Consider the following 26666-nt stretch of genomic DNA (forward strand, 5'->3'; position numbering starts at 1 on the left):
TCCCCAGAAGAGGTGCCATACCTTTGCTACACAGGGCCAGCCTCTGGAGCTCAACCCTCTCCCACAGCCTCACCATCTCACGTCATCGGCGTACAGGTCACCAGGGCCCTGCCAAGGACCAAGCTCTGGGGGACCTTCCATTGTGGGGGCCCCATGGGAGTCTCTCTGAGCCCGACACATCCAGACTATCTGGGCCCAGTGGGGCAGCAGGCAGAGGGTGACAGGCCCAGACTCTGACACAGGGGACCCAACACCGATCCCAGTCCCTCCAAGCAGCCCCACAGGACCCAGAGCAAGTCACGGCTCTCTCCAAGCCTGTTTCCCCATCCACAATATGGCACCAAGTGCAAGCTCTGAGCAGAATGGAGTGGGGACTGGGAAGCTCTTTGTGGTAAACTGTGAAGTGCTGGGGCCGCCCTGGCCCTCCCCAGGCTTACCGGCCAGTGAGCCTCTCAGGGCCAGTCTTCCTCATGTGGACAGCCCGGTGGAAGGGGGTGGGAGGGTGGGGAAGGGCAACACCCCAAGGTCCTGGATGGAAGGTCAGGGTCAGGTTGGGGAGGGAGGGGGAAAAGCTTATCTAAACCACCCCATTGTCTTCCCTGACCTTTGCTCCCAGGCCTGCCTAGGTTTAGGAAAAGCCGTCTTATTAGTGATCCTGCCCAGGAGGCGCTGAGCCTGGAGGCCCCTAATAAAAGACCTATTCAGGGCCAGCATGCTGTCTCCCCACCGTCCTTTTTTTTTTTTTTTTTTTCTTTTTTTTTTAAAGATCCATACCACCCTCACTCCATCCTCCCTTTAAACCAACAAAAATACAAGCAGGAAAACAAACCCATCTCATTTTGAGAAGCCCAAAATTTTAATCCAAACTTTTAAAAGTAAACAGGGTCCCTACAAAGGCTTTGCTGGAGGTCCTGGTTTCTCTAGGTGAGCTAAAGGGGATCGGGCTGCGGAGATGGGGGGAGGACAGAGGACGGGATGCTTACACAGGGGCTTAGGGGGAGAGGGGGTGAAAGGTGGGGGAGGGGCAGGAGAGAAACTGTTGAAAATGCTTTTGTCAGAAAATCCTCGGTTCAAGGGGGCGAACCCGACTTCCTAGAGCTTGGTGTTCACCTGCTTCAGTTTGCCCCAGTGGGAGTACAGCAAAGAGCGCTCTAGTCCAGTCTTCCCTCAGCACAACGCAAAGGGGGGGGCGGGATTTGCATATGCATTCTTGGCGGCCAGGCCCAGCCCCGCCCAGGACTGCCTGGAATACAGATGGGCCACCTCCCAGCGGAGCCCCGGGGCCTTTCCAGGGCACCCAGCAGGGCTGCAGGAACACCCCGCGGCTTCCAAGAGGGCTACGGGGCTCGTCAGCAGGTGCCGTGGTCGCAAACATTCAGGCGAGCTGTCTAAACAGCAGAGTTTTGAAGACAACACCAAAGTCTGTCTGGCAAGCCCCCAAAGGGGTCCCTCTTGCTTTTTTTCACGAGGAGCCTAGGGAGAAACAAGCATGACAAGGATTCCGACAACTACTGAGACGTGCTGTGTGCAGACGCTGACCTCCCTCGGCCTTCCTGGCTAACGGGGGCACTCTGGGTTTTGCCTCCACTTTGCAGAATTGCAGAGAGTGGCTCAGAGAAGTAACCTGCCCCAGAGGAAAGCAGGAGGCAGATCCGAATGTGAGACTGGGTGACCCCTCCGGGTAACAGGGTTATCAACCATCTGCTCAGTGGTCACCGATAAGGAAGTGATACTTCCCAGAATGGGAGAACTAGAGCAAACCTGGGTCAGGAATCCAGAAGAGGGTGTCACCAGTGTCTGCTCAGAGTATTGAGCAGAATGACAGAGGCCAGAGATGCAAGCCAGCCGCCAGCCTGAGCCACAGAGGAACTCCCCCCGCCCCCAACAGCCCCACCCTGGAGGAACCCCCCCCCCCCCCCCCCGCTGACCCCCAGCCTGCAGCCTCACGGGTGGCAGCCCCACCCAGGGAACTGGAGCTGAGACACTTCCAGTCTCCACTGCTTTCCCAGCCAGTGCTCGGAACCTCCCCCAGCCTCCGCCTGCTTGTCTGAAAAAGGGGATCCTACTACTTCCAGGGCTCCCATAAGGATGATCTGAGCCCAACTGTGGAAAGCAGGAGCCCGACGTCTGACATCTGACCCCACTTTCTCCACCACGGGGTTGGAGGTTCTTTATCTTTCCCACCGCCGGCTCCCTCCTCCCTCCACCCAAAACTACAGGTCCTCCTACAGAAAAGTCATTTTTAAGAGAAGGGCCTTTCCTTGTTTCCCGGCATCCTATTCACATTGCTGGGAGAGTATCTCAAGGCCACGCCTGACTCAAAGAGACAAAACCAAACGCCAGGCTGTAGGCTGTCTGTAACTGAAATTGGTGATAGTAATGCTTATTTTGTCTTTCGCCCAACACAAAGCTTGGCCATCACAAGATGGGTGGCAGGCCTGTTCCAAGTGAGTGTGGGACTTGGGGGGCTGAGGGGTGGGCACAGACTCTCTGCAGGAAACTCTGCACCTCAAGTCCCAGCCACCCCCTGGTCCCCTGTCCCGGCATCATCCACAGCTGCCGCTGAACACTGGGCCACACGGGCCGAATCTCCTTGTCCAACGCATGAGAGGACTTCCCCACAAATACGCCGTGACCCAGGGCACCTCGGTGCCGACAGCCACTCTCTCCAAGTGTCACTGATGACGCAACCGAAAACCAGAAACATTTCCCAGCCATGAGACTGGAGCAATCCCTCCTTGCACTTGGGAGAAACTGAGGCCCAGAAATCCGCTCCTCCTGAGGCCCCCAAGAAGGCAAGGCCAGAGAGGCTGGGACTGGGGCTCCTGACTCCCCGGGCCCAGAAACCTCAACAAATTAAGCCACCTAACTGTGAGCTGCTCCCGCTGGCCTCCAGCCCCCTGTGGTGGGAGGTGGGAATGGATACAGAGTTACAAAGGGAAACCCGAGTGGTAGTGGTAGGTTGCTAATCAGTAACAAAATATCCCTGTCAACCCAGTCCTGCTCTGAACTCCGGCTGGGGCCCCTAAATAAAGGAAAAATTGTGCTGTGCTAGCACCCCACCTCCATGGGTCTGGTTCCCACTCCAACACCCCACAGAGGCCACTTGGCCACCAAACCAAAGGGAGGGCGTCCCTCCTCTGCTCAGGCGTCACTCTGGGGAAAAGCAGTCATTTAAAGCCCAGATACATTTTCTCCGAACCAGGAAACCCTTTAAAGAAGAACCAGAAAGTGCTGTTTAATCTCCACCTTCAGGCAAATAGTTCAGGCAGCAGCAAGTGCCACCAGAACTGGGAGCCAAGCCACCAAAAATGTGGAAGAACAGGGAGGCAGGGAGAGGCACGCGTGGCAGGGAGAGCCACGGACCCGAGCGCTGGGAACAGCAGCGTCTGCTCGGCTCCACGGACCCAAGCTGGAGGCCCATCGGTCACATGGGCGTGGAAGACAGGAGCCGAGCTCCCCTGGGGCCAAAGGTCCTCCGCCCACACCCAGGCCACCTACCCACCCTGGCACTTCCTGTAAGGCGACCAACAGCTTACAAACCCCGTGGGAGCCTTTATCTCCACCCTCTAATCCACAAGGCGGGGATCAACTCCGTTCTACAGATAAGGAAACTGAGGCAGGCAGAGGAGAAAAGCCAGGATCCATTCCAAGCACCTATCCTTCTGGAAAGTCTTAGAGCCCCGGTTCGGAAAGGTCTGTCCACCCTGAGAAGTTCAGGCCTGAGAGCAAACCAGAAAGGCTCTTAGTCCTCTGGCCCAGCTGCCTGGGAGTCTCAGGCGCCCGCAGCCAGCTCCTTCTCAGCCGGCAGGCAGCGCAGGGAAGCCCAGGTGGACTCCAGAACCCCACACACGTGGCCGCTGCTCAGGATCAGGGCTGCCTGGTGTTGCTCCAAATAAGAGGGGAAATTCACCTGCAGGCAAAAGGCCTTTCTTCCCCCTGCCCACCCCCACCACCCCTACCTCCCCACCCCACCCCTCCGTGAACTTCCCGCTCCCGGACAGCGATCTCCAGGTTGGGATGAGGCGTCCCCAGCCGCCCCCACGAATACTGGTAATTCTCGGCGAGAGAAACTTTTCTGGGGTCCAGTGGGCTCCCAGCGCGGGTGCGAACTCGGAGCTGGGCAGGGTCACGCCCCCGTCGCTTGCCCAGAAAACCATCACCCACAACCCCAGCGCGGATGGGCGCGGGATCCCGCAGTCTGGGGAGCAGCTGGAGCAGGAGCTGGGTCCTGCGTGGCGGGCCACTCGGGCTTCCCTTCTCCCGAGGGCCGCGCTGCGCCGCCCGCGCCGTCCTTACCGTGCAGGCCGTTGGGGATGCTCCGGTGGTGCGGTGGCGCCGACAGGTCGTCCAGGGACCTGCGCGTGGCGACCGCCTTGCCGTCGGGGGCCTTGTGCGGCCCGGGGGGCAGCAGCGGGGGCGGGACGTGGTGGTGGTGGTCCGGGCTGCCTCCGCTGCCCGCGCTCGACGTGCTGCTGCCGTCGCCCACGTCGCGGGCCCCCGCGCCCGCCGCGCCGCCGGCCAGGGGCCCGCTCAGGCTGGCCTGGCTGTCGATGGAGCTGCGGGAGCCCGCGCCGCCGCCGCCGCCGCCCGCGCCGCCCCCGCCCCCGCCCCCCGCCAGCGCCGCGCGCTCCTCGTCCAGCATCAGCACCAGCTCCTTGAGCTCCAGGTTCTCGCGCAGCAGGGCCTCCTGGCGCGCCTCGAGCTCGCGCAGCTTCTGCTGCGAGCGGGCCACCTCGTGCCACACCGCGCCGGCCGCGTGGCGCCCGAAGCGCTGCCACTCGCGCGCCAGCTTGCGCCCCTTCTGCCGGTCGTCGTCGAGGAAGCAGCAGAGCTCGCGCAGCTCCTGGTTGTCGTCCTGCAGCCGCTGGTTCACGTCCTTGAGGCCGCGGATCTCCAGCAGGTGCTGCTGCAGCCGCCGGTTCACGTCGCGCATCAGGCCGCCGTGCTCCAGCATGAGGCCCACCTTCTCGCCCTCCGCGCGCCGCAGCCGCCGCGCCAGCTCCTCCTTGCTCCAGCGCAGCAGCTCCTCGTCCGGCACCTGGCTCAGCTCCTCCGACGACGCCGCCGCCGCCGCCGCCGCCGCCGCCGGGGGCTTCGCCATGGCGGGGCCGTCACCGCGGCATCGCCCGCGCCCGCGCCCTCGCCCGGCCGGCGCTCCCCGCGCCCCGGCGGCGCTGGGCCGGTGCGCTCGCGGGCAGGGGGCGGCCGGGGGTGCGTGCGGGCCGCCCCGCGCCGCCTCGCGCGCCCTCGCGCAGCGTCCTCCCGGGCGGCCGGCGGAGCGCGGGGCGCGGGGCGCGGGGCTCGGGGCGCGGGGCGCGGGGCTCGGCGAGCTGGGGCCGCTGCTGCGTCGGCGGCCGCCGTGCCGGGCGCTCTCCGGGCTCGGGCGAAGCAGGCGGAGGCCCGCCCCCGGCCCAGCTCGCGGAGCCCCGGCCGCCCCGCCCACTCCGGGCGGGGAGGGGGCGGGGCGCCCGGCCGGCTCCGCCTCCGGGGGCGAGGGGCGGGCAGAGGCGCGGCCGCCCCCGACGCCCCCCGCTCGGTGCGCTCGCCCGCCCGGCGCCCTGCCAGAGGCGCGCTCCAGCCGCGGGCCCGCCCCCCCGGCCCTCCGATTGGGCGTCCCCGGGGGTGTGTGGGGGGGCGGGGCGCCCGCGGGGGCCGCCGGCCGGTGGTACGGCCCAGCCACCGGCCTCCAACACCCCTCGCCGCGGCTCAAGTTTCTGCGCCCGGAGGACGCGGCCTCGGCCAATCCCCGGGCTACAGGGCGCTTTTAAAATGCAGGTACGGCTGCAGGGGAGGGGGGCGGTGGGAAAGGTAGGGCCGGGCTTCCCTTAAAGGGGACGCGCGGCAATGCACGCCGAGCCCCCTCCCGGGCCCGCGTCCCCCGCCCGCCTCCCCCGCCCCAGGTAAACAAACACCCCGGAGCCCGGGGCAGCCCGGCCGCTCCCTCCCGGGGGCTCCGGAGTCCCGCGTAGCCCGAGATACGGCGAACAATGGGACCGGGACTCGGGGGTCGCCCTCCCCGGAGGCAGGGCGGCTCTTTGTCCCCTTCCGTGCCCCCGACTCCACGCGCGTCCCCCGCCGGAGCCTGCGGAGGGGCTGCGGCTCCGCGCGCCGGAGGGTGTCCGAGCACGGTGTGGACCCGGCCCGTGCCCCAGGGGGGAGGGCTCGGGGGGCCTGCCCCCCCCCCGCCCCCGCCCCCGCGGGCTTCGGGGCAGAGGCGGGGGTTCCCGAGGCGGAGACCCCGGAGAGGATGGAGGAGGGCTTCCCACTGGGGCCTTGACGCCAGGGTCGGGGGGCGCCGGGCCGGCCCCAGAAGCCCCTCCCCACCGGCAGCCTCGCGGGCACCCGGGGTGTTGCCCCAGCCTGTGAGTCGGGCTCGCCATGCTCGCCGCCCCGAGGCGCGTTTAGGGCGCGCCTGCCGCGAGCTGGTCCGAGGGGGGGGCCCTCCCCCGGGCCCCGCAACCAGATAAAACCCGCGCGCTCGACTGCGAGCCGCCACGGCCTGGAGCGCGCGCCCGCGCAGCCGCTGAGGTCCCCATTTGCAGTCGCTCAACCCCTGGCTGGACGACCGCGTCCCCGGCACCTTCTCTACACCAGCTCGGCTCCAGGCCGCCGGGGGGCACGGCAGGGCGCGCCCGCGGAGGTCACTGCCCCCTGGGGCCGCGTTGCACTCCGTAGGGAGGAGGAGAGGGCGGGTAACAGAGCACCACGAGGCTCTAAGAAGTGCCGTGTAGGGGATTAAGACAAGCTGCTGCCACGGAAAGTGATAATCGGTTACATTAGATCCCGTGGTCAAGGAGGACCTCTGGGGAGGTGCATCTAAGCTCTGAGACCTGAGCCGAAAGGACAAAGATGAGGGGGGGAGGGGCACTCCAGGTGGAAGAAATAGCTCGTCCTGAGGCCCCAGGGTTGGCCTGTGAGCGGCCTATTCAAAGGAGGCCGGCGGGGCTGGGATGGGCCCGGGAAGGGGTGAGGGATGAGGTCAGAGCGGCCGGATCAAGCTTGATTCTAAGGCAGCTGGGAAAGCAGTAGGGGGTTAGCACCGAGCAACATGACCTGATTTGCCTTTTAAGAGGCTCCCTGTAGCCCGCTTGTGGGGAAGGGGTGGGGTAGGTGCACAGAGAGGTCTAGATTCAGTACCTCGTTCCCCACCCATCTGCCCCTCTCTCCAGGTGGATGTTCAGGAGGGGGTGGTGGGGAGTGGATGAGCCGGAGAAGCTTAGTTTTTGAGGGTGAAGCCCTAGAGGACCTCAGGGTTCCCAGAACTTGGCCCAGGTGAGCCACTGTTCTCTCCACAGGCCCAACCCCGTGCAAATGAATCCGGGTTTGGAGAGGGTTTCAGCTTACACTTGGGGAGGCGGCAAGCCACTCCCCCGTCCCAAGCCAGATCAAACAGCTCCCTGGAGGTATCCCCCAAAGGAAGCCCGTGCAGAGAGCTCCTGGAAGAGAAGAGGTGAGCAGAGGATTCATGAGCCCACTAGAGAAGTTGTGGAGGTGGGTAACGCTGTACTCATGGGAATGCCCTTCCCACTGGTGCATGGCCCCAGGTGGTTCCTCTGGCCTGCACGTCTCCAGTCTCCAGGGCCGGCAGCTTCAGCCAAACTTTCCAAGAGAAAAATGAAGCCTACATCTAGATAGGGTTTGTTTGCAGCGTCTACAGACTGTAGGACCAAGAGTCCCCCAGCCAGGACCCAAGGAAGCATTCCTAACTTCCTCCCTGGGGCAGCAAAGACAGGGCGCTTTAGATGAGGCCACCAGGTGGCCTGAGGGAGACTCTCTGCCCCCCTCGCCATGGCTGCACAGGCTGGAGCAGAACGAAATAGGATGGCAGGAGGTAGAGAGGGCCAAACTAAGACAGGGTCTTAAAGCAAGAGGGTTAGGCCAGCCAGAGCCCCCTCCCTAAGGGCCGATGTCCCTCAGGGTCCAGCAAACAGTGCCAAGCTCCCTAGTACAGCCCAACAGACCCTACCGCAAGCCATGAGCTCATAAATGCCATGTGTCTTGGTTTCTAGCTTCGTGGTCATGACAAGCTCAGCTTTGTCATGGAAATAGTAAAAGCCTGGGTGGCTCAGTTGGTTGAGCATCTGCCTTCATTTTGGATCGTGATCCTCGAGCCCCATATCCGGCTTCCTGCTCAGCAGGGAGTCTGCTTGTCCCGTTCCTTCCCCGCCCCTCTTGCGTGTGCTCTCTCTGTCTCCCTCTCTCTCAAATAAATAAATAAAATCTTTAAAAAGAGAAAAAAAAAATTTTTAAACCAGGAAAACCAAATCAAGGTTCTCTAACCCAGTAATTCTCTAGATGCCCAGTAAAAGTAGTTGGGGGTCTTTTAAATAATAAAGATGCACTGCCCACTCTCCAATTTTTTCTTTCTTCAGAATCTCCCTCCCAGTGTGTGTCCATTTAAAGCCACACAGATGTTTTTGAGAGCCAGGTGGAGTGAGAGCCAGTATACACATAATAGACCGTGTTAAAACACAGAACTTGGGAACTGATAATGAGACCACACTGGAGGTAAGCAGCCTGTCCCCCTGCTGGGAAGGAGCACAGGACCCAGAGCAGACACCAGGTGATGTTTGCTGAGTGAATACATGACCCTTCAGCACATGATCCATTGAATCTGAGCCTCTCATTTTGAAGATGAGGCAGTTGAGCCCCAGAGGGGAAAAGACTTGACCAAGGTCACTTTCGTTCATTGGTTTACTGAACACACAAACATTTAATTAGGTAGGTAAGTGTGTATACATAAGAGTATATATATGTGTAATCTTATGCATGGGCGTATTTATAAAATCCACGTAGATGCATTGTGGTGAGTACCCCAAAAAAGGTGAGTAGAACATATCATCAAGGGAGCATCCTTTTTGACTCTAAGTAGTCTCTACTGCCAACATGGGGCTCAAACTCACAACCCTGAGACCAAGAGTCAAATGCTTTACTGACTGAGCCACCCAGGTGCCCCTCCTGGATTGAATCCTGAAGAGTGAGTAGGAGTTTGTCAGATTTTGGAGGTGGGAGAAGAGCGCTGGCAATGTCCAAGTGGAGGGAACTACACATGTCCCGGTGACCTCAGACCACTCCTCGACCCCCTCTGAGCCACAGTTTTCTCATCCACGCCCTTCCCCACAGGGGAAGCCAGTGTCAAGCACCTAGCAGAGCTCTTGCAAAGCCCTGGAAAGGGAAGCTATGCCTCCCCTCCCTGCACATTCTTCCCATCCTCTGAACCAGCACAGTCTTCTGATAAGGACCTGGTACCCATTGCACAGATTCACCTGTGGGCCGTGGGAGGTACAGAAGGCCTAGAGTGGAGACCTGGCCAATCTTCTGTTTGATAGAGAGCGTGTGACAGGTGTGCAGGGAGGCACAGATCGGAGAGGGCCAGCTGCAGCTGGGAGGCTGCAAAACCAGGCAACCAGAGGCCAGGGCAGATTGATCCCCACTGGTCCCCAGGGTGGAAGGTCTGATTAGGGACCGATTGGGAGGTATCCGCGGAACCCCTCTCTCCCCAGCTAGAGCCACTGAAATCCCCTCCTCCCCCTTCAGCTCCTGACAATCCTCCGCACCATTGCCATGAGGAGCAAGGCAGGTAAGAGGCTCCACCACAAGGGAAACTGAGTCAGGGGAGCTCTTTGCAGGACTACATCTCACACTTAAAAGCGTTATTATTTTGTTTTATTTATTTGAAAGACAGCATGAGCAGGGGGGAGAGGGAGAAGCAGACTCCCCGCTGAGCAGGGAGCCCAGGGATCATGACCTGAGCCGAAGGCAGACACTTAACCTACTGAGCTACCCAGGTGCTCCTAAAAACACTATTATTAGGAACTATTATAGGGGCACCTCACTGGCTCAGTCGGTGTGACTCTTGATCTTGGGGGTTGTGAATTGGAGCCCCACACTAGGTGTAAAGATTACTTAAAAATAAACTCGTTACGGCAGCCCAGGTGGCTCAGCAGTTTAGCACTGCCTCCAGCCCAGGGCCTGATCCTGGAAACCTGGGATCGAGTCCCATGTCGGGCTCCCTGCATGGAGCCTGCTTCTCCCTCTACCTGTGTCTCTCTCTCTCTCTCTCTGTGAATAAATAAATAAAATCTTTAAAAATAAATAATAAAATCTTTTAAAAAATTAAAAATTAAAAAAATAAATTCTCAAAAGAGAAAGGTTAAAAAAAGGAACTGTTTTATATTACAACCAACAGGGACACAGCAGGAGCCTGGCAGCCTCTGCCCAGCCTAGGAAGTCACTGCCACTTTTGAAGGCCTCCCGGGGGCCCCTCCTGGTCACATGCCCCAGCCCACCTGACCCCACGATTCCAAATGTTGCATTAATTACTCCCAAGCCATCAGCGTACTGTATTTTCCCCTTATAATAGACTGCTTGATATTCATGCCTTTGAACGTGATTTAAACTGTATCATGCTTCCTGTGTTCTTTGGCAATATGCTTCTCCCTCGTTACTTCCCTGATACACGGAAGCTGTAGTTGGCTCACTTGCTTGGCTGGGTAGCAAGCTTTCTCACCCACCTGCAACGTTGACTTCTTGGACCTTATGTCTTTGTTGTGGGGGCAGAGAAATGCTGTCTTGTGCATCGTAAGACGTTTACCAGCATCCCTGGCCTCTATCCATTGGATGGAAGTAGCACCCCCACCCCTAGCTGTGAAAGCCAGAAGTATCTCCAGACCTTGCCAAATGGCTCCTAGGGGCAAAATCACCCCCAGTTGAGGATCTCTTCTAATATCCGTTGCATGAATATGTCACTTTTACTTTTCTCTTGAAGCACATTTGTTTCTTTTTTTTTTTTTCCTATAACCAGCAACCCTGCCGTAGACAATCCGGTACGTGTGTCCTGATACACACGAGCTTGAACTTTGGGTCTATACCAAAACACAGAATGGCTGGTCCTACAGCACACATGGCTTCCGTTTGACTGGATGATGCCAAACAGCTTACTTTCCTTTTTTTTTTTTTTTTAAGATTTTATTTATTTATTCATGAGAGACAGAAAGAGAGAGGCAGAGACATCAGCAGAGAGAGAAGCAGGCTCCATGCGGGGAGCCCAATGTGGGACTCGATCCTGGAACTCTAGGATCATGCCCTAAGCCAAAGGCAGTCAGTCATTCAACCCCCGAACCACCCTGGCGTCCCTCCAAATGGCTTTCCAAAGAGGAAGTGCTAACTCACCATCCAGCCAGCAGAGCATTGGGGGAAAAAAAAAAGGTCCATACTGGGCAATCCTTATAAAATTTCAGAACACAAGAAAGCCTGGGTGGCTCAGTGGTTGAGCATCTGCCTTTGGCTCAGGGATGTGATCCAGGGATCCTGGGATTGAGTCTCACATCAGGCTCCCAGTGGGGAGCCTGCTTCTCCCTCTGCCTATGTCTCTGCTTCTCTCTGTGTGTCTCTCATGAATAAATAAATAAAATATATTTTTTAAAATCTTAGAACACAAAGATTGAGGAGATCCTAAAAGCATCCAGAGAGACCCAGAGAGAGGAGGCCACATACAAAAGATCAGAAATCATAGCATTGACATTCTCAAGGCAGCTCCAGGAGCTGGAATACCATGGTGTGATCGATCCTTCAAGGTTCTGAAGGAAAATACTTCCGTACCTAAGCCATCAAGTGTAAGGGTAGGGTAAGACATTTTCATATTTAAAAAGAAAAGGAAAAAAAAGAAAGAAAGAAAAGAAAAGGCCAAATTTCCCAGACAACCTTTCTCTAAAATTAGGAATGAAACCAAGAAATAAGAAAATGTGAAGACATGAAATTCAGGAAACGAGGAATCCCAAAGCGATGGTGCAAAAGCTGGAGGGTGAGGGCATGGGAGCCAGGAGCAATCAGTGCAGAGTGGGACAGGGGGAGGACTCCAGGAGGAGGTGGTCAGGTCAAGCAAGGGAACAGAAATCATGGATCCCCCGCCAGAGGCTTGGTTGTCCTATGAGGAATAATAGAGCTCAGTCAGAGTTTGGTGGTTGTATTAGTGATAAGCACAAAAGAAAACCAAGCAAGTCAAACGAGGAGGCAATTATGAATCCCCAGGGAAACCCAAAAGTCCTGCAAGCAAGGAAACGCAGTCATAGGACATATGGTGGTTCCATTGGCCATAATGTTTATACACGTAGTATATTATATAGTTAATATTGATTTTTTAAAAGATTTTATTTATTATTTATTATTTATTTATTTATTTATTTATTTATTTATTTATTTATGATAGACATAGGGAGGGAGAGAGAGAGAGAAACACAGGAGGAGGGAGAAGCAGGCTCCATGCCGGGAGCCCGATGTGGGACTCGATCCCGGGACCCCAGGATCGCACCCTTGGCCAAAGGCAGGTGCTAAACCGCTGAGCCACCCAGGGATCCCCCTAGTTAATATTGATTAACCAAAAACTGTGATATAGCCATCCTGGGAAGACAGGGAAGGGAACGGCAAGTGCACACATTGACTAAACCTTCCTGGTCCCTAAAAGAAAGGCCGTGATAACACCTCTACTAGAGAGCCATTGAAGAACAGTGTGTGTTGTTAGCAAATATGCAGATAAGTCACAGAAGAACCTAGCTGGCTCTGGAAAGCACAAATCAGGGGTAGAAACATGAGGCAGGAGACTAGGTTATTTGGGTTTTTTTTCCTTTAAAGCCTTATAATTTTATTTGATTTTTGAAACTCTGTGCATATGTTTTTAAATTAATAAAATATTTAAAGAGCCCAGCTTTGGACTTCTCATTAGAAACCCTGAAAACTAGAAAGCCCCAGAGCAATCAGTTGCCTTAAAAGTCTGAGGGAAAAGGATTTCCTGCCTGGATTTTATGCCCATGGAGAGAATCAGCCAAGTATGAGACTGGAATATAAACTTTTTCAGAAATGCAAGGTCGCAAAAAAAAGAAAAAAAATTAACTGCTGTGCCCTTTCCAGGAAGCTTTTGGAGCACGTGCCCTCCTAGGCCCTGAGAACAGACCCTGGAAACTATCTTAGCTTCTCCAGGAGGGAGGATCCTGCCCAAGGCCAGCCCCCCACTCTCAGAGGTCCCAGAGCAGAGAAAGGAGCACTCTGCCTGGAAGAGCCCCTGGCGAAGTCTAGATAAGATAGCCACATGCCTAAGCATTTGACACCACTGTCTCTAGGAGCAGGGTGGATCAGCTAGAAAAATTAAGAAGACACATTTAAATATCTTGCAAGTTTTTTTTTTTTTAATACATTAACTCTAGGGCACAAACCAACAAAACCATAAGAAAAGGAACTGTCGGGCGCCTGGGTGGTTCAATCGGTTGAGCAGCTGCCTTTGGCTTGGGTCATGATCCACAGGTCCTGGGATCAAGCCCAGCATCATGACTCTGGGCTCCTTGCTCGGTGGGGAGTCTGCTTCTCCCTCTCTGCCTGCCACTCCCCCTGCTTGTGTTCTTTCCCTCTTTCTTTCTCTCTCTCTCTCACTCTCTCCCAAATACAATCTTTAAAAAAAAAAAAAAAGAAAAAGAAAGAAAAGAAAGAAAGAAAGAAAGAAAGAACTGTCATTGACCACTTGGCTGACTTTCCCAGAGTAACATTTACATAATCCCAATAAAACCCTTGACCGTGGTTAAGGAAGAAGTGGATAGAGCCCTCCAGGGGATGCAAGGGAGGGGAGGAGGATGAGGCTGAAGAGAGCTAAGCCTCATGCGTCCTGACCAGAAGGCATCAGAAGTGTCTAGAATTGAAAAATCAAGAGCAGCCACGGAAGCATCTTATTGAGAAATGTGGAGGCCAAACCCAGAAGGAACAAGTGCATGTGGAAATTGTTGTTCCCAGGAGAAAGAAAGAAGATGCGGGGGACACCCGGGTGCCAGTTGAGTGTTGGACTCTTGGTTACAGCTCAGGTCTGATCTCAGGGTTGTGGGATTGAGTCTCCAACCCACACCCCATGCCGGGTCAGGCTCTGTGCTAGGGGTGGAGCTTTCTTAGACTTCTCTTTCTTCCTCTCCCTCCACCCCTGTCCCTGCTCACTCTCTCTCTCTCTCAAATGAATCCCCCCCCCTTTTTTTTTAAGGAAATTTTAAAAAGAGAGAGAGAGAGAGAAAGGCTAGGGAGACGTTTCATTTCCTTCTGAACATTTTTGTGTTATTTGATTTATTTTTTAACCTAAGTGCATGCATTATTTTGTTTACAGTATAAACATAATTTACCTAAATAATCATAAAAACATACCGTGGGGCAGTGGCATGTGAAACAAGAGAGGGGGAGCGAGCGGCAGGAGTGCTCCCTGATGGAAGCCCCCAGAACTGACCCTCCTCAGCAGCCCCCAGGCCACAGGGCCTCGCCTGCCGGAGGGCCCCAGCCCAGCCCCAGGTGACCCCGGGCCTGCCCAGCTCACAAACCACTCTCTGGCCCGTTCTCTCCTCCTGTCCTCCTGGCAAGCCTGCTAGGCAGGCAGGAGTCATCATGCCCATCTGATCAACAGAAGCTGAGGTTCAGGCATGTATATGGGGGTCCATGGTGGGTCTCTCCCATGGCAGGTGCACCCTCCTGTGAAGGCAGGTGGAGAACCTACCCAAGAACCAGGGAGAGGCAGTACACAAGGAATTTCAGAGACGGAGTCGGCCCTCCTGGTCCAGGGGCTCTCAGCCAGGGGGAACGTGCTGGAGACACTACAGAAACATTCCCACAGCTCGGGGGCACTGGATGTCCTCAAACCAGCCTGTGTGGCCTGGGAGGAGGGTGCAGGTGTAAATTCCTTGGCGGTCATAGGACAGGGAGAGGGGGAGGTGTGGTCCCAGGAAAGGGAGGAGAGTGGGAGACACAGGCTGTGTAAGTGGTGGCGGCAGCTCCCAGACCCCGGCCCCACTGGGGCCATCACTAACCCTGTCACCACCCCAGGGGCAGGCCGTGGAGCTCGGCACATTTTGCAGATGCAACATCCAAGACTTAACAAGGTGAAAACGAAGGCCTCACTGATAGCGATCTTACCCGGGAGCAGGGGTTGTCACACCTACCTGGTGTGAGATTCCTTTCCTGGAGATTCTGATCCACCACCTCTGGGTAAATCCTGGAATTAGTCTCTTTAAGGGTGCCGGGGTGGGGGTGGGGGTGGGGCTTCAGGAATCACAGGGGGACTGACCCAGGACCTGCAGGCTTCCCACCTCACCCCACCCCCGTCCCCACCCCGTTCGCCTCATCTCCTAACCGTGCGATATTTAACTAGCAGAGGTGCCTGGCGCTCCCCCGCTGCTGGACACGGGGGTTATTTCCGGGGCTGTACCATTATAAATAACTCCAGTGCGGGACATGTTTGTGCACAGCGTGGTTTTCCTGTTGGATTGTTTCCTTGGGATAAGTTCCCAGAAGTGGGATTCCTGAGTGGAAGCATAGCTGTTTCCCACTCCTAATCCCCAAACCTAACCTAGCCTGGCCCCGGGATGAGGATCCGGCCTTTCATTGGTTTCGAGAAGGGGCAGCCTGCGAGTCCCACCTGGCATTTGCAGATGAAAATGATCCATCTGACCCTTTCCTGTACGAGCTAATAACCGCCCTGAGCGTGCTCACGGGTGTCAGAGCCACGAGGGCCCAGGTGACTCGGTGCCATCTGCGTGGGGCCCGCCCAGGCTGCTCCTCCGGCCAGATGGGTCCTCCCCGTGGAGGTCACAGGGAGGGAGGAAAGGGTGCCTCACTCCCTGGGGAAGTGAGTCTGTCTCAGCAGTTTTGGGAAAGGCCGGAAAGGAGGTCTGGAAACTAGGGTGGGGGGCAGATCATGTTTAGTGCTTTCCGACAACAAACGGCTTCTGGCCCCTGGCCCCTCTGACCTGCCTGACAGGAATAGCCTGCTGTTCCCAGAGGAGGAGGCGCCCTGTCCCATCCTGGCAGAGGGTTGAAGAGGCCCCTGCAGGGACCTGGCCTCCATCACCTCCCCTTCCAGGCTAGCGCAGCCTCCGTCTGGGGGCAGGGCTCCAGCTCCTTCCCAAGGCAGCCCCTGACTGCTGTTCTGAAACACACCTTCAGATGGTCACCACTGGGGAGAGGGGTCCCCAGAGTCCCCTCTCTCCTGAGAGAGCGCCAAGTGAAGGTGAGGTGAGGTGAGCTGTGGCACAGTCACACTGGGGGGCACGGGCCTTCCAGCTCCCTGCAGGAGGGCGGGGGTTCCAGCACTTGCAGGCTCTGGGCCATTGCCTGAGCACCGACGGTCACCCTTCCGTTCAGAAAACCAGTGAGCCAAGCCTCTGGGCTGGGCCTGGGGTGGGGGTCCCTCCTCCAGGGCCCATCTATGGAAGACTGGCCCTTGTACTGGGAACACCCTCCAACAGGACCAGGGAGTCAGCTCTGTGAGGTCAGGCTGCTGGTGTCCAAGGAGTCCCATGGAACCTGGCCCCCGTGTGCTTCCCCCTGAGACTGTGAATGCTCTGAGGACAGGACCAGTGTCTGCTGTGTTTCAGACTCAAGGTAGTGAGCTCTCTGTCCCTGGTGGTAAGACAGCTAAGGCAGTGTGGACATGTCTCAGAGGTATAGAGGGAGTCGCTTGCTGGCGGGGCTGAGTGCCCCCACCCTATGCCACCATTTGGGGAATACTTATGCCCACTTTACAGCTGAGCAAACAGGCGCAGAAGCTAAAAAGGCCTGGAGATCTAAAGATAGGAGGCTTCATGAATCATCAACTATTTATTGAGCGCCTGCTGTGTGCCAGGCCTCCTTGCTTCCCGCGTCTCTCCTGAGCAGTCTGCCCAGCCATGGTTCATACTGAATCACAGGCCACAGCGGCTGCCCTCCCCTGCCGTCCCACCCGCAAGCTGCTGCTCACCTGGCCGTGGCCCTGTCCGGTCTCAGGGCAGCTAGATTACCTTCCTGGGGTGGACCGGGGGCTTCTATGTGGGCTGGGCCAGCCCCTGCCATTGTGAAGAGCAGGGGAGCCTCGCTGGCACCGTGGGGCTGGGCCCGTCCTGGTGCCAGGGTGCTGCCCACCTCCTCTGAAGGACTTGCCCAAGTCTGGGATGCCCACCAGGTGCACAGCATGACCTGCCACTGAGCACAGAATGCTCATAGAGGACCTTCTGTGCACAGGGCCCAGAAACATCTCAGTCTCAGGAGATGCACTTTTTAAAGACAACTGGGGACAGGAAGAAACTTGGCCAATAACTCGTCAACCTGTGCAATTGACCTTTTGCTCCCAAATGCAGGTTATTCTGGTTTTCCCTATTCACCTCCATTCTGTTGGTTTCAGTCCCTTGTTCCACCTGCGGAGGCTCCTGGAAATGCCATGTTTTCATGAGGTGTGGCCTGGCGCATCCGCCAAGCAAGCCTCCCACGAGCCCGTCCGGATGCTTGATTGAAGCAGGCAGGGCTGAAGGCAGAGACCTGTGGCCCACCGTTCGCGACTGTCTCGCCTCGGCTGGCACTGGTTTCCAAAGTCTCACCCCTGGGTGGTTCTGTCCAGAGAGCTGACCTCCCCCTAGCTGCCCCGATCTCCAGCCCACATTCTCCGCTCTGCCAAAAGGACAGCATGAAGAGCTTAGTCCTCAGACACCCGATTATGTGTCACACGTCCCTGCCTTCGCCCACAGTGCTCGCTTGGTCCTGGACATCCTGTCCCTCTTCCTCACCTGGCTGACTCCCACACCAGGACAAAGGTTTGTGAAGCTCTTCTCCGTGGCCCCACCCGCACCCCCTACCCCCTCTCTGCAGCCTGGGGTCCCGGGGTCTCCCCAAGATCTTCACCCAGGGCCAGGCTCCTCTAGGGACAGCATTGTGCTCTTCAAAGGACCTGGGGTCGGGACCAGCCTGGCTTGGGTAAATGACCCTCAGTTTCTTCACTGGTCACACGAGGATCCTTGCCATGGGAAGGGTCATGGGAAGGACCACAGAGCAGGGGTATGAAGTGCTCAGCACACAACCTTGGTGTTCACTGGTGAATGAACAGCAGGGAGCGGCTGGGATTGGAGGAGGAGGCAGCGAGACGCGTCCTGCCCGAGACCCGTGTCCTCTGGGACCCTCCAGGAGGGCGCGGTGATTCTGACAGGGGGCTGCGAGGGCTTCACTCCTCCCCGGGGAGAACCGTGGCTAAGCCTGAAAAGGGACTTCTCTGTTCCATAGGCCACAGCGTCAGGGGGAAAAGATCCAAGGAAGAGATCCTTCTTTGGGAGCGTGCTGTTTCCTACAGACCCACCAGTGCTGGCTTTTATCATTTTATTTTTTTATTTTTTTACAGATTTTATTTACTTATTCATGAAAGGCACAGAGAGGGAGAGAGGCAGACACACAGGCAGAGGGAGAAGCAGGCTCCCCATGCGGGAGCCTGATGCTGAACTCGATCCCAGGACCCCAGAACCCCAGGATCATGACCCGAGCCAAAAGATGCTCAACCACTGAGCCACCCAGTGCCCTGGATTTTATCATTTTAATGATGTGTGTGTGCGTCTGACTTCAGAGGGGTGTCAGGGTGTTGAACACCTTACTGCGTTTCTTTGAGTGCCTGTTCCCCTGAAGGCTGACTCTGAGAAGCCACAATTCCTTAACATATGAGTGAAGAGAAATCCTTCTCCATTAGCTCAAAATTGTGAAATGAGCTCAGCACAGGAGAATTGGGGTGATTTGGGGGAAGTGGTGCTTTTGAGATGAGATGGTCACACTTGATGGGGGAGGAGGGCATAGGACCCTGGCGTGGCTCCCTGGGGCTGCCGATCTTGTAGACTTGAGGAGCGAGGAGAGCTTTGCCCAGCGCCGGCTAGCCAGACAGACACGCTGCCCCAAATTCCACCAGCACTCATGCCCCTTCTTAAGACAGGCACTTTTATGAAAATGTAAATATTTTGTCTGGGAGAGGGAACAGTTTGCTTTACTGTTGACTTTTGACTATTTACTGTCCATCTTTACTAAAGAGTCAAAAGAGGAATGGGGGGATCCCTGGGTGGCTCAGCGGTTTAGCGCCTGCCTTTGGTCCAGGGCACGATCCTGGAGTCCTGGGATCGAGTCCCACGTCAGGCTCCTGGCATGGAGCCTGCTTCTCCCTCCTCCTGTGTCTCTGCCTCTCTCTCTCTCTCTCTCTCTCTATGTCTATCATAAGTAAATAAATCTTTTTAAAAAATCATTATAAAAACAAAAGAGGAATGGGCTCCCACATCATTGTGGTTGAGTCCACAGGGCAACCTGGTGAAGGCGGGGGGGGGAGGGGGGTTACCCACCCTTGCAGGTGGGAGAACGGGACTCAGAAGGGCCAGGAGGCTGCCAAGTGCTTGTCAGAGACGGAGTTGAGGCTCACCACCTCATGACCTCCAGCCACTCCTCCGCCTTCTTGGCATGCAGCTCCCTGCATTCTGAGCCGAGACAGTGCAAGGGCTCTGGGGGCACCCAGCCCTGGGTCCCTGTGCAGTGCTGCCTCCAACCAGCTGTGTGCCCGGGCAAGCCCTCACCTCCTGGAGAACTCCACCTGTGGATGGCGTAGCCAGAGCACCTACACTGCGCCCCAGGGCTGTTGTTGAGACAGAAGGAGGTGTGCAGAGTTGGCGACACCGTGTCTGGGCCGGGGCCCAGTAAAGGTCAGTCTGCATGTTCTTATCAACTCACATGGGGTTAAGGAATGTAGCGCCCCAGCTCCCGACCCAGGGATACCCCTGCCCCTTCTCTGACTCAGGCAGCAGCAGGAATGGGAGCCAGCTCCTTGTCCCCTGTGTCCCCATCCTGGGATCTGTGGAGAGAAAGCAGGTGGTGATAGGGAGCTTGTTCATGGGATAGGTGGCGCCTGGAAGCTACCTGCCCCTTTATAGCCACCCGTGATCACGTGTGCAAGCACTCTCTGTGTCCCATTCTCTTTCTCTGGGAGCCTAAATCGGGAGCTACATAGAGGAGGCCAAGCTCGGAATCCTTACTCTAGAACCCTAACCTTTTGCCCCTAAGGCCAGAAGCAAGGCACTGGCCTCCTGCGTGCCTCGTTCACCCTATCTCTAACATGGGCACCCATCCACTTCCCATCTTCTTGAAGGAGAGGAATCTGGAGAAATCACTAGTCCTGAACTAGTATGAGTTGCAGGGCCTTGAGGATGAAGTGTGGAAGCCATCAGCACGAGGGCTGTCATCTCAGGGCCTGAAATGGCTCATCAGGTGATGATGACAGGCAGGCGAGGAGGCTGTGGGAACACTGAAGTTGCAGTTTCTGTGGGATGCTGGTGGGCTCACTCTAAAAGCAAAAGTGGTAGGGGTGCTGGGTGGCTCAGTCGGTGAAGCCTCTGCCTTTGGCTTGATCCCAGGATCGAGTCCCACATCGGGCTCTCTGCTCTGCAGGGAGCCTGCTTCTCCCTCTCCCTCTGCCTGCTGCTCCCTCTGTTCCCTCTCTCTCTCTCTCTCTGTCAAATAAATGAAATTATTAAAAAAAATTATTTGAATAATAAAAGCAAAGGCGGTGGTGAGAGGGCCTTCCTTGCTGTGTCAGCAGCTCAGGCCCTGTCCTCGACAGGCTGGCCAGGACCCCCGGGGAAGCCCAGCAGAAACTGACGCCTCTTGGCAACTTCATCCCACTTTGCAGAGGAAGAAACTGAGGCACAGGGAGGTCCAATCACTAGCCTATGATCCTGCAGCCAAAGGTGTGCCAGGTCTGCCTGACACAAAGTCTGGTCTCCCGACCACGACGCCAAACTGCCTCCGTGGTTACTGCCATCATCACAATAGAATGTTAATAGTAGTCATAATTAGTATTATTATCGAGGGCAGTGCCCCAGGCAGGCAAATCTGGGTGACTGCATCATCGGGGCTGAGTAAGTAACCCGTGCCTGGAATTTGGCAGCATCCTGTCCTAGGACGATGCTGAAGATCAGAGGCCCCGGCATGGGGTTCTCTCCACCCTCCATCAGGTAGATCCTGGACTTGGGCAGCCACTCCTACCTATCTGCCCCGGGGTGCATCTGGTGATGGACCCAGGGGAGATTCTGGAGTGGGCCGGCTGAAAATTCAAGAAGAGGCAAACGCTGTTTTTTGTTTTTTTAAGATTTTATTTATTTAATCTTGAGAGACACACAGAGAGAGAGGCAGAGACACAGGCAGAGGGAGAAGCGGGCTTCACACAGGGAGCCTGATGTGGGACTCGATCCTGGGTCTCCAGGATCACGCCCCAGGCTGAAGGCCAGCGCTAAACCACTGAGCCACCCGGGCTGCCCGGCAAACACTGTTCTTATAAAGCACAGCCCCTCCCTGTGTCGAAAGGCTGTGCACCCTGATGGTTAAGAGCATGGACAGGGCCTGGTCAGCTCAGATCCTGGGGCTTCTGCTCGCTCCCTGTGTTACCCTGGACAAGTGATGCCCTTTGCTCCCTCTTGCCACCTGCACGACTGTGCACACCCCAAGGCCACTGGAGGACCGAGTGAGCTAGAACTGTGTCTGCTCCACCTGGGCGGTGCCCAGTAAGTGTCCCCATCTTGGCCCATCCAGGTGGGTACAGCCGAAGGAGCCATCCGGCCTGCTGCTGGAGGAAAAGGGGACTCACCGAGACGTGGTCGTAAGTCGACTTCACGGCTGAGCCTGACTCTGGAATGGCTGGCTCCAGGTGTGTTAACTCTGTGCCTGATGTGGCTGGGTCAGTCCTGGGGCCCCAGCAAGTGTTGCTTCTAGGTGAAGCCAGTGGGCTTGCAGGCCCGGGGGATCCAGGCCTATGCTTTTGCAATCCCCGGAGGCCATAGGGGAGCCCGAGAAACAGGTTCCTGGCTTCCCGGCTCCAGTCAGGGTTCCAGCTTGATCTTGTTCTGGTCTGTCCAGCTGGGAGTAAGGGAAAGAGATGCAAAGAGCTCACCATCCAATCCTGGCCTCTGGGACCCGGCCTGCCCAGCCAACTCAGCCCTGGGCTTGGAGGCTGAGTCTGCAGCCTAAGAAGGGGCGGCATCTGGTGCCTGTGGCAGAGCCTAACAGCCTGGTGCCTGGCCTGCAGGCGCCCCAGAGGGACGGCTCTGCGGACCTGGGAAGGACAGGGGTGCCCCGGACAGAGGCACCAGGCCAAGCAGATGCAGGAGAGGTAGACTTACAGGGAGCCTTCGGAAGCAGGCAAATGCACAGAGCCGAGGCAATGAGGTCCCCCAGGGATCGTTGCCACGGCTGGGACCTGGAGTCCAGGTGTCGCAGAGGGGATGGGACAGGGCAGGGCAGTGGCTCTGGCTGTGTGTGTAAGACAACCTCTGCCTCTTTGTCTCCTCTGAACGAAAGCAACAACACAAACGACTGCTTGAAAACTTTTCTCCTTTTCTTTTCAGAAATGAGTGGGGTCACTGGGGACCTCAGCTTGGTGTCCCCATATTCCTGCATGAGGAAGATGGCCAGAGGATAGGGAGGAGGACAAGGCAATGCTTCTGGAAATTTAAGACGCCAAGTTCCAGCCCCGGTGCCTCCCTCTCCAATGTTGTCCTGGTCACCTCTGGAGGCGGGACCCGGCAGCTCTGAGGAGCCCCCTGGTGGCCCAAGCAGTTGCTGCGGCCACACAGGCCAAGGCGCGCTCTCTCCTGGGCATCCACAGACATAGGACCTTTCTCAGGGCCCCAGACCTTGTGCCAGGCACTTCGCTGGGTGCCACCAGGGAAACATCATCTTCCAACAGCCCTGTGAGGTGGGCGTTACCCCGATTTATAGATGTGAACGCCTGGAGGGGCCTGTCCTGTATCATCAGGCTGCTGCTGCAAATCCACTGTTGGGGAAAGAAGCCAGAGGCAGAGCATGAACAACAATGACATGAAGGCGTATTTATTTTTCAAATAATGATCGAGCACACTGGTGCATGCATAAACTCTGGAGGACCATGCAAGTACCTGGCATGGCCAGGGGCTTCTGGAAGGAGAGCTGGGGGGCTGGGGTATAGAGTGGGAACAAACCATTTTCACTTGGCTTAGTTTTGTGCTTTTTGATTTTTGAACTATATAGAAGTATTGCCTATACTTAAAAATTCATGAAAGACGTAAACATTTGTGGATATTGAATGACAGGAAGAAACTTGGAAGTGACTGACTCTTCCCCCAGGTCCAGCAGCATGGACAGGAAGCTGCTCAGCAACTACTTGCATGCCTCCAGTGATGGGCTGCTTACCCCTTACTTGGCCAACTCCCAGTCTGGAAAGATCCTCTCTCCATGGGCTGAAACTTCTCTTCCTGGTCAAAACTCCTTCTTCCGGGATGACTTTTGGGTATCTATAGGATGCCTGGTATTAGCTGAGCACCCTCTGGTTTGTTCCCACTCTATACCCCACCAGGGGCCATGGTTTCAGCCCTCAATAACCTCAGAGCCCAGTTTCTGGAATTTTTAGGAAGAGGCAGGACTCCGGGGCCAGTGGGTGCAGGCCCACCGCCAAAGCAGGACTCGCCCTGCACACACTGGGTGGGCAGCTGTTTGTAACAATGGAGAGGAAGCCTTGTGGCCCAAAGCCCCTGCCCTATCATTTCATGGTGTCACATCTCCTCGCCTCACTACCTGCTGGCTCTACAGAAATGCGGTGGCTATGGGGAGCTTGAGCTCTTGCATTGAGATGTTCTGACCTGATGCACCTGACTGGTCATCCAGTCTCAACAGCCCTGAGCTCAGTTTCCTCATCTGTAAAGCGAGGTTAATAATTGCACTCACTCTATAGGGTTGCTGTGAGCATCACAGGAAATGGCTGTGACGCGTGCCGTGGGATGCGAGAGGGGCCAGGGAGGTGATGGGGCAAAGGGCTGTGCCAGCAGGTATGGGGCAGGAGCCCCCCCCCCCCCCCCCCCCCCCGTGGCTTGAGACCTGCAGGGTTGGGAGGGAGCCAGATCTGAGTCCAGCCAGGGGCTCTCTGAAGCCAGGATGCGGGTGCCAACTGCATTTGGGGAGCTCCATGGGCCACTGGGGAAGATTTCTGGGTAGAGGAGTGATGATTTTGTGAGACCCTCAGAAGTGTCATAAAATAGGTGTTCCTGCCCTGCTTACTGAATCCAGAGTCATCAGGGGAGGGGTACTGTCTCCACGGACTCAGGGCCCTGCCTTTCTCTTAGGGGCTCCTGTCCTGGTGGGAGACGGAGAAGGCAGAGGAGGAGAACAGGCCACTCTAGCTTTCCTCTTTCTATCCTGCTTGCTTTTTTTTTTTTTTTTAAAGAGCTTTTATTTATTTATTCATGAGAGACAGATAGATAGAGAGGCAGAGGGAGAAGCAGGCTCCATGCAGGGAGCCTGACATGGGACTCGATCCTGGGTCTCCAGGATCACGCCCTGGGCTGAAGGCTGCGCTAAATCACTAAGCCACCTGGGCTGCCCCTCTATCCTGCCTGCTTTTTATTTTTATTTTTTAAGATTTTATTTATTTATTCATGAGAGGCACAGAGAGAGAAAGAAGCAGAGACACAGGCAGAGGGAGAAGCAGGCTCCATGCAGGGAGCCTGACATGGGACTCGATCCTGGGTCTCCAGGATCAGGCCCTGGGCTGAAGGTGGTGCTAAACCGCTGAGCCACCCAGGCTGCCCTCCTGCCTGCTTTTTAAAAGATTTTATTTCTTTATTTAAGAGAGAGAGAGAGAGAGGGTGAGCATGGGTGGGGGGAGGGGCAGAGGGAGAAGTAGACTCCCCACTGAGCAGGGAGCCCGACACAGGCCTCGATCCCAGGACCTGGAGCCACCCAGACACCCTGCTTTCCCATCTTTAAAATGATAGCCCAGGGGCACCTGGGTGGTGCAGTCAGTTAAGCATCCTGCTCTTGGTTTCGGCTCAGGTCATGATCTCAGGGTTGTGGGATCGAGCCCCGCGGGCTCTGCGTTCAGTCGGCTTGAAACTGCCTCTGCTCTTCCCCCATGCTCTCTCTCTCTCTCTCTCTCTCTCTCTCTCTCAAATAAATAAGTAAATCTTTTATAAAAGCAGTTTAAAATGATAGCCTGTTTTCTAGCTCTGACATCCATGGATTTTCCCTGGAACTTTGGTTCTGAAACAAGTGCTCTGATATTTTTTGGTTGGGACTCCCCCTCCCCTGCGTGCCCAGGACAGATTGAGCAGCCCATGCTCAATGGCATGTGAGAAGAGCACTGGGCATGAAGATAGGCCAAGGCTGCAGCTCCCACGTCGGGGACCCTGGCAGGACGGGAGCAAAGCTGGTGTTTATTCCTCCCGGGACCTGAGGATAAGGATGGGGAGGCTACACTAGGCTTCCTAGGAGGGAGGAGCTTTCACAGTGGGCTCCAGAAAAATCTCCCAGCCCCAGCCCCATTGGGGTAGCAGAGGCAGGGTGTGCAATTTGGTCCTGGGGCTTCTGAGGGGGAGGGAAGGTAAGCCTCTGTCTGGGGTGGAGGGCAGGTGCCTCTGCTCTCAAGATGCCGGGGGCAGGGGCACCTGGATGGCTTGGTCGGCTAAGCGGCTAAGCAGCTGCCTTTTGCTCAGATCATGATCTCAGGATCCTGGGGTCAAGCCCCATGTCAGGATCCCTGCTCAGCGGGGAGTCTGCTTCTCCCCCTCCTTCTGTCCTCCCCCCAACTCATGTTCTCTCTTTCTCAAATAAATAATTTTTATTTTATTTATTTTAAGATTTTATTAATTTTTTAATATTTTTATTTATTTATTCATGAGGGACACAGAATGAGAGAGAAAGGCAGAGACACAGGCAGAGGGAGAAGCAGGCTCCATACAGGGAGCCTGATGTGGGACTCGATCTAGGGACTCCAGGATTATGCCCTGGGCCAAAGGCAGGCATCAAACCACTGAGCCACCCAGGGATCCCCAGATTTTATTTATTTTAGAGAGAGAGAGAGTGAGTGAGCATGAGCACAGTGGAGGGACAGAGGGAGAAGCAGACTCTCCATTGAGCAGGGAGCCAGATGCAGGGCTCCAGGTGCCCCTCTCTCAAATAAATAAATAAAATCTTAAAAAAAAAAAGATGCCAGGGGCAGGCAGTGCCACTCAGCCCCCTCTGGGGCCCCTCCCATGGCATCTTCCACCTGCCTCTTCTCGGCCCCTGCCAGGCGAGGGTGCCATTCATTTTTATAGACGAGGAAACAACTATGAGGGTTCTGACTTAGATGTGTATTCAGTCAATGGCTGGGAATGGTGTTAATAGGTGTGCTGGGAAGCAGATGTCTTACTTGAATGAATAAAAGAACCAGACATTGACTGCAGGACTTTTCAGAGCCATTAGCATGCAGCGGTACAGCTCAAATCTCTAGGAGGGGCTTGGAATGTGGTGTTTCCAAACTCACCTGACTGTGGCACCCTCTGCAGCGCCAGCCCCTAAGAACACCCAGAACCCATGGTCTGCAGAACAGGGCAGGGGAAGTGTCAAAAGACAACATTTGAAATCTGAATCCCCCAGAACAGCTGGGCCATCTGGTTGTGGCGCAAATGTGGAAACTGAGGTTCAGGGTGGGACTCCTCCAAGGTCAAGGTAAAGGCAGTACAGATTTAAGTTCAGGGCTGCCTGGTGTCCAGGCCACTTTCCGGAGGACTGAGGTGTGAGGGCTTAGACGTGTGCCGGACAGCGCAGTCCTGCGCACAATCGTGCTGGCACGAGGCTGGCAGGAGGTGGCACCAGCAAATCCCCTGGCTCAAGAGCAGTCTGCAGGAAACACCAGCTCTGTCTTCTGCTTTTATTTTTTCTTTTATTTTCCCAAGTTTAAAATTAAAAATAGATGTTTTGAGGGGATCCCTGGGTGGCTCAGTGGTTTGGCCCCTGCCTTTGGCCCAGGGTGTGATCCTGGAGTCCTGGGATCCAGTCCCGCGTTGGGCTCCCGGCATGGAGCCTGCTTCTCCCTCTGC

The 26666-nt window shown here is 56.2% G+C and overlaps 2 protein-coding genes and 1 long non-coding RNA gene across 11 annotated transcripts in view; 2 read left to right on the plus strand and 1 right to left on the minus strand.

Moving 5' to 3' along the window:
- Nucleotides 1-5418, minus strand: part of CCDC85C (coiled-coil domain containing 85C) — a 77684-nt gene extending 72266 nt beyond the window's left edge. For 6 of the 8 annotated variants that reach the window (XM_049113464.1, XM_049113461.1, XM_049113460.1 and 3 more), the window contains exon 1: nucleotides 4300-5418. In XM_049113464.1, coding sequence (XP_048969421.1) covers nucleotides 4300-5104 — 805 coding nt within the window. In that variant the 5' untranslated portion in view covers nucleotides 5105-5418. The remainder of the gene's footprint in view (nucleotides 1-4299) is intronic. The other 2 variants (XM_049113463.1, XM_025444200.3) reach the window with 2 other exon arrangements.
- Nucleotides 5419-5627: 209 nt separating this feature from the next.
- LOC112657717 (uncharacterized) lies at nucleotides 5628-12705 on the plus strand. The gene is made up of 3 exons (XR_003135240.3): nucleotides 5628-5778; nucleotides 7299-7494; nucleotides 8376-12705. It is a non-coding gene; the product is annotated as an uncharacterized LOC112657717 (long non-coding RNA).
- A 4526-nt stretch (nucleotides 12706-17231) lies between these two features.
- Nucleotides 17232-26666, plus strand: part of HHIPL1 (HHIP like 1) — a 43572-nt gene continuing 34137 nt past the window's right edge. Inside the window, exons 1-4 of one of the 2 annotated variants that reach the window (XM_049113466.1) lie at nucleotides 17232-17582; nucleotides 19255-19487; nucleotides 21370-21484; nucleotides 22182-23517. In XM_049113466.1, coding sequence (XP_048969423.1) covers nucleotides 23454-23517 — 64 coding nt within the window. In that variant the 5' untranslated portion in view covers nucleotides 17232-17582; nucleotides 19255-19487; nucleotides 21370-21484; nucleotides 22182-23453. Of the gene's footprint in view, nucleotides 17583-19047; nucleotides 19488-21369; nucleotides 21485-22181; nucleotides 23518-26666 lie in introns of those variants that run through there. The other variant, XM_049113467.1, reaches the window with a different exon arrangement.

This window comes from Canis lupus, chromosome 8 (genome assembly GCF_003254725.2).
Source record: "Canis lupus dingo isolate Sandy chromosome 8, ASM325472v2, whole genome shotgun sequence".
Lineage (NCBI taxonomy): Eukaryota > Metazoa > Chordata > Mammalia > Carnivora > Canidae > Canis > Canis lupus.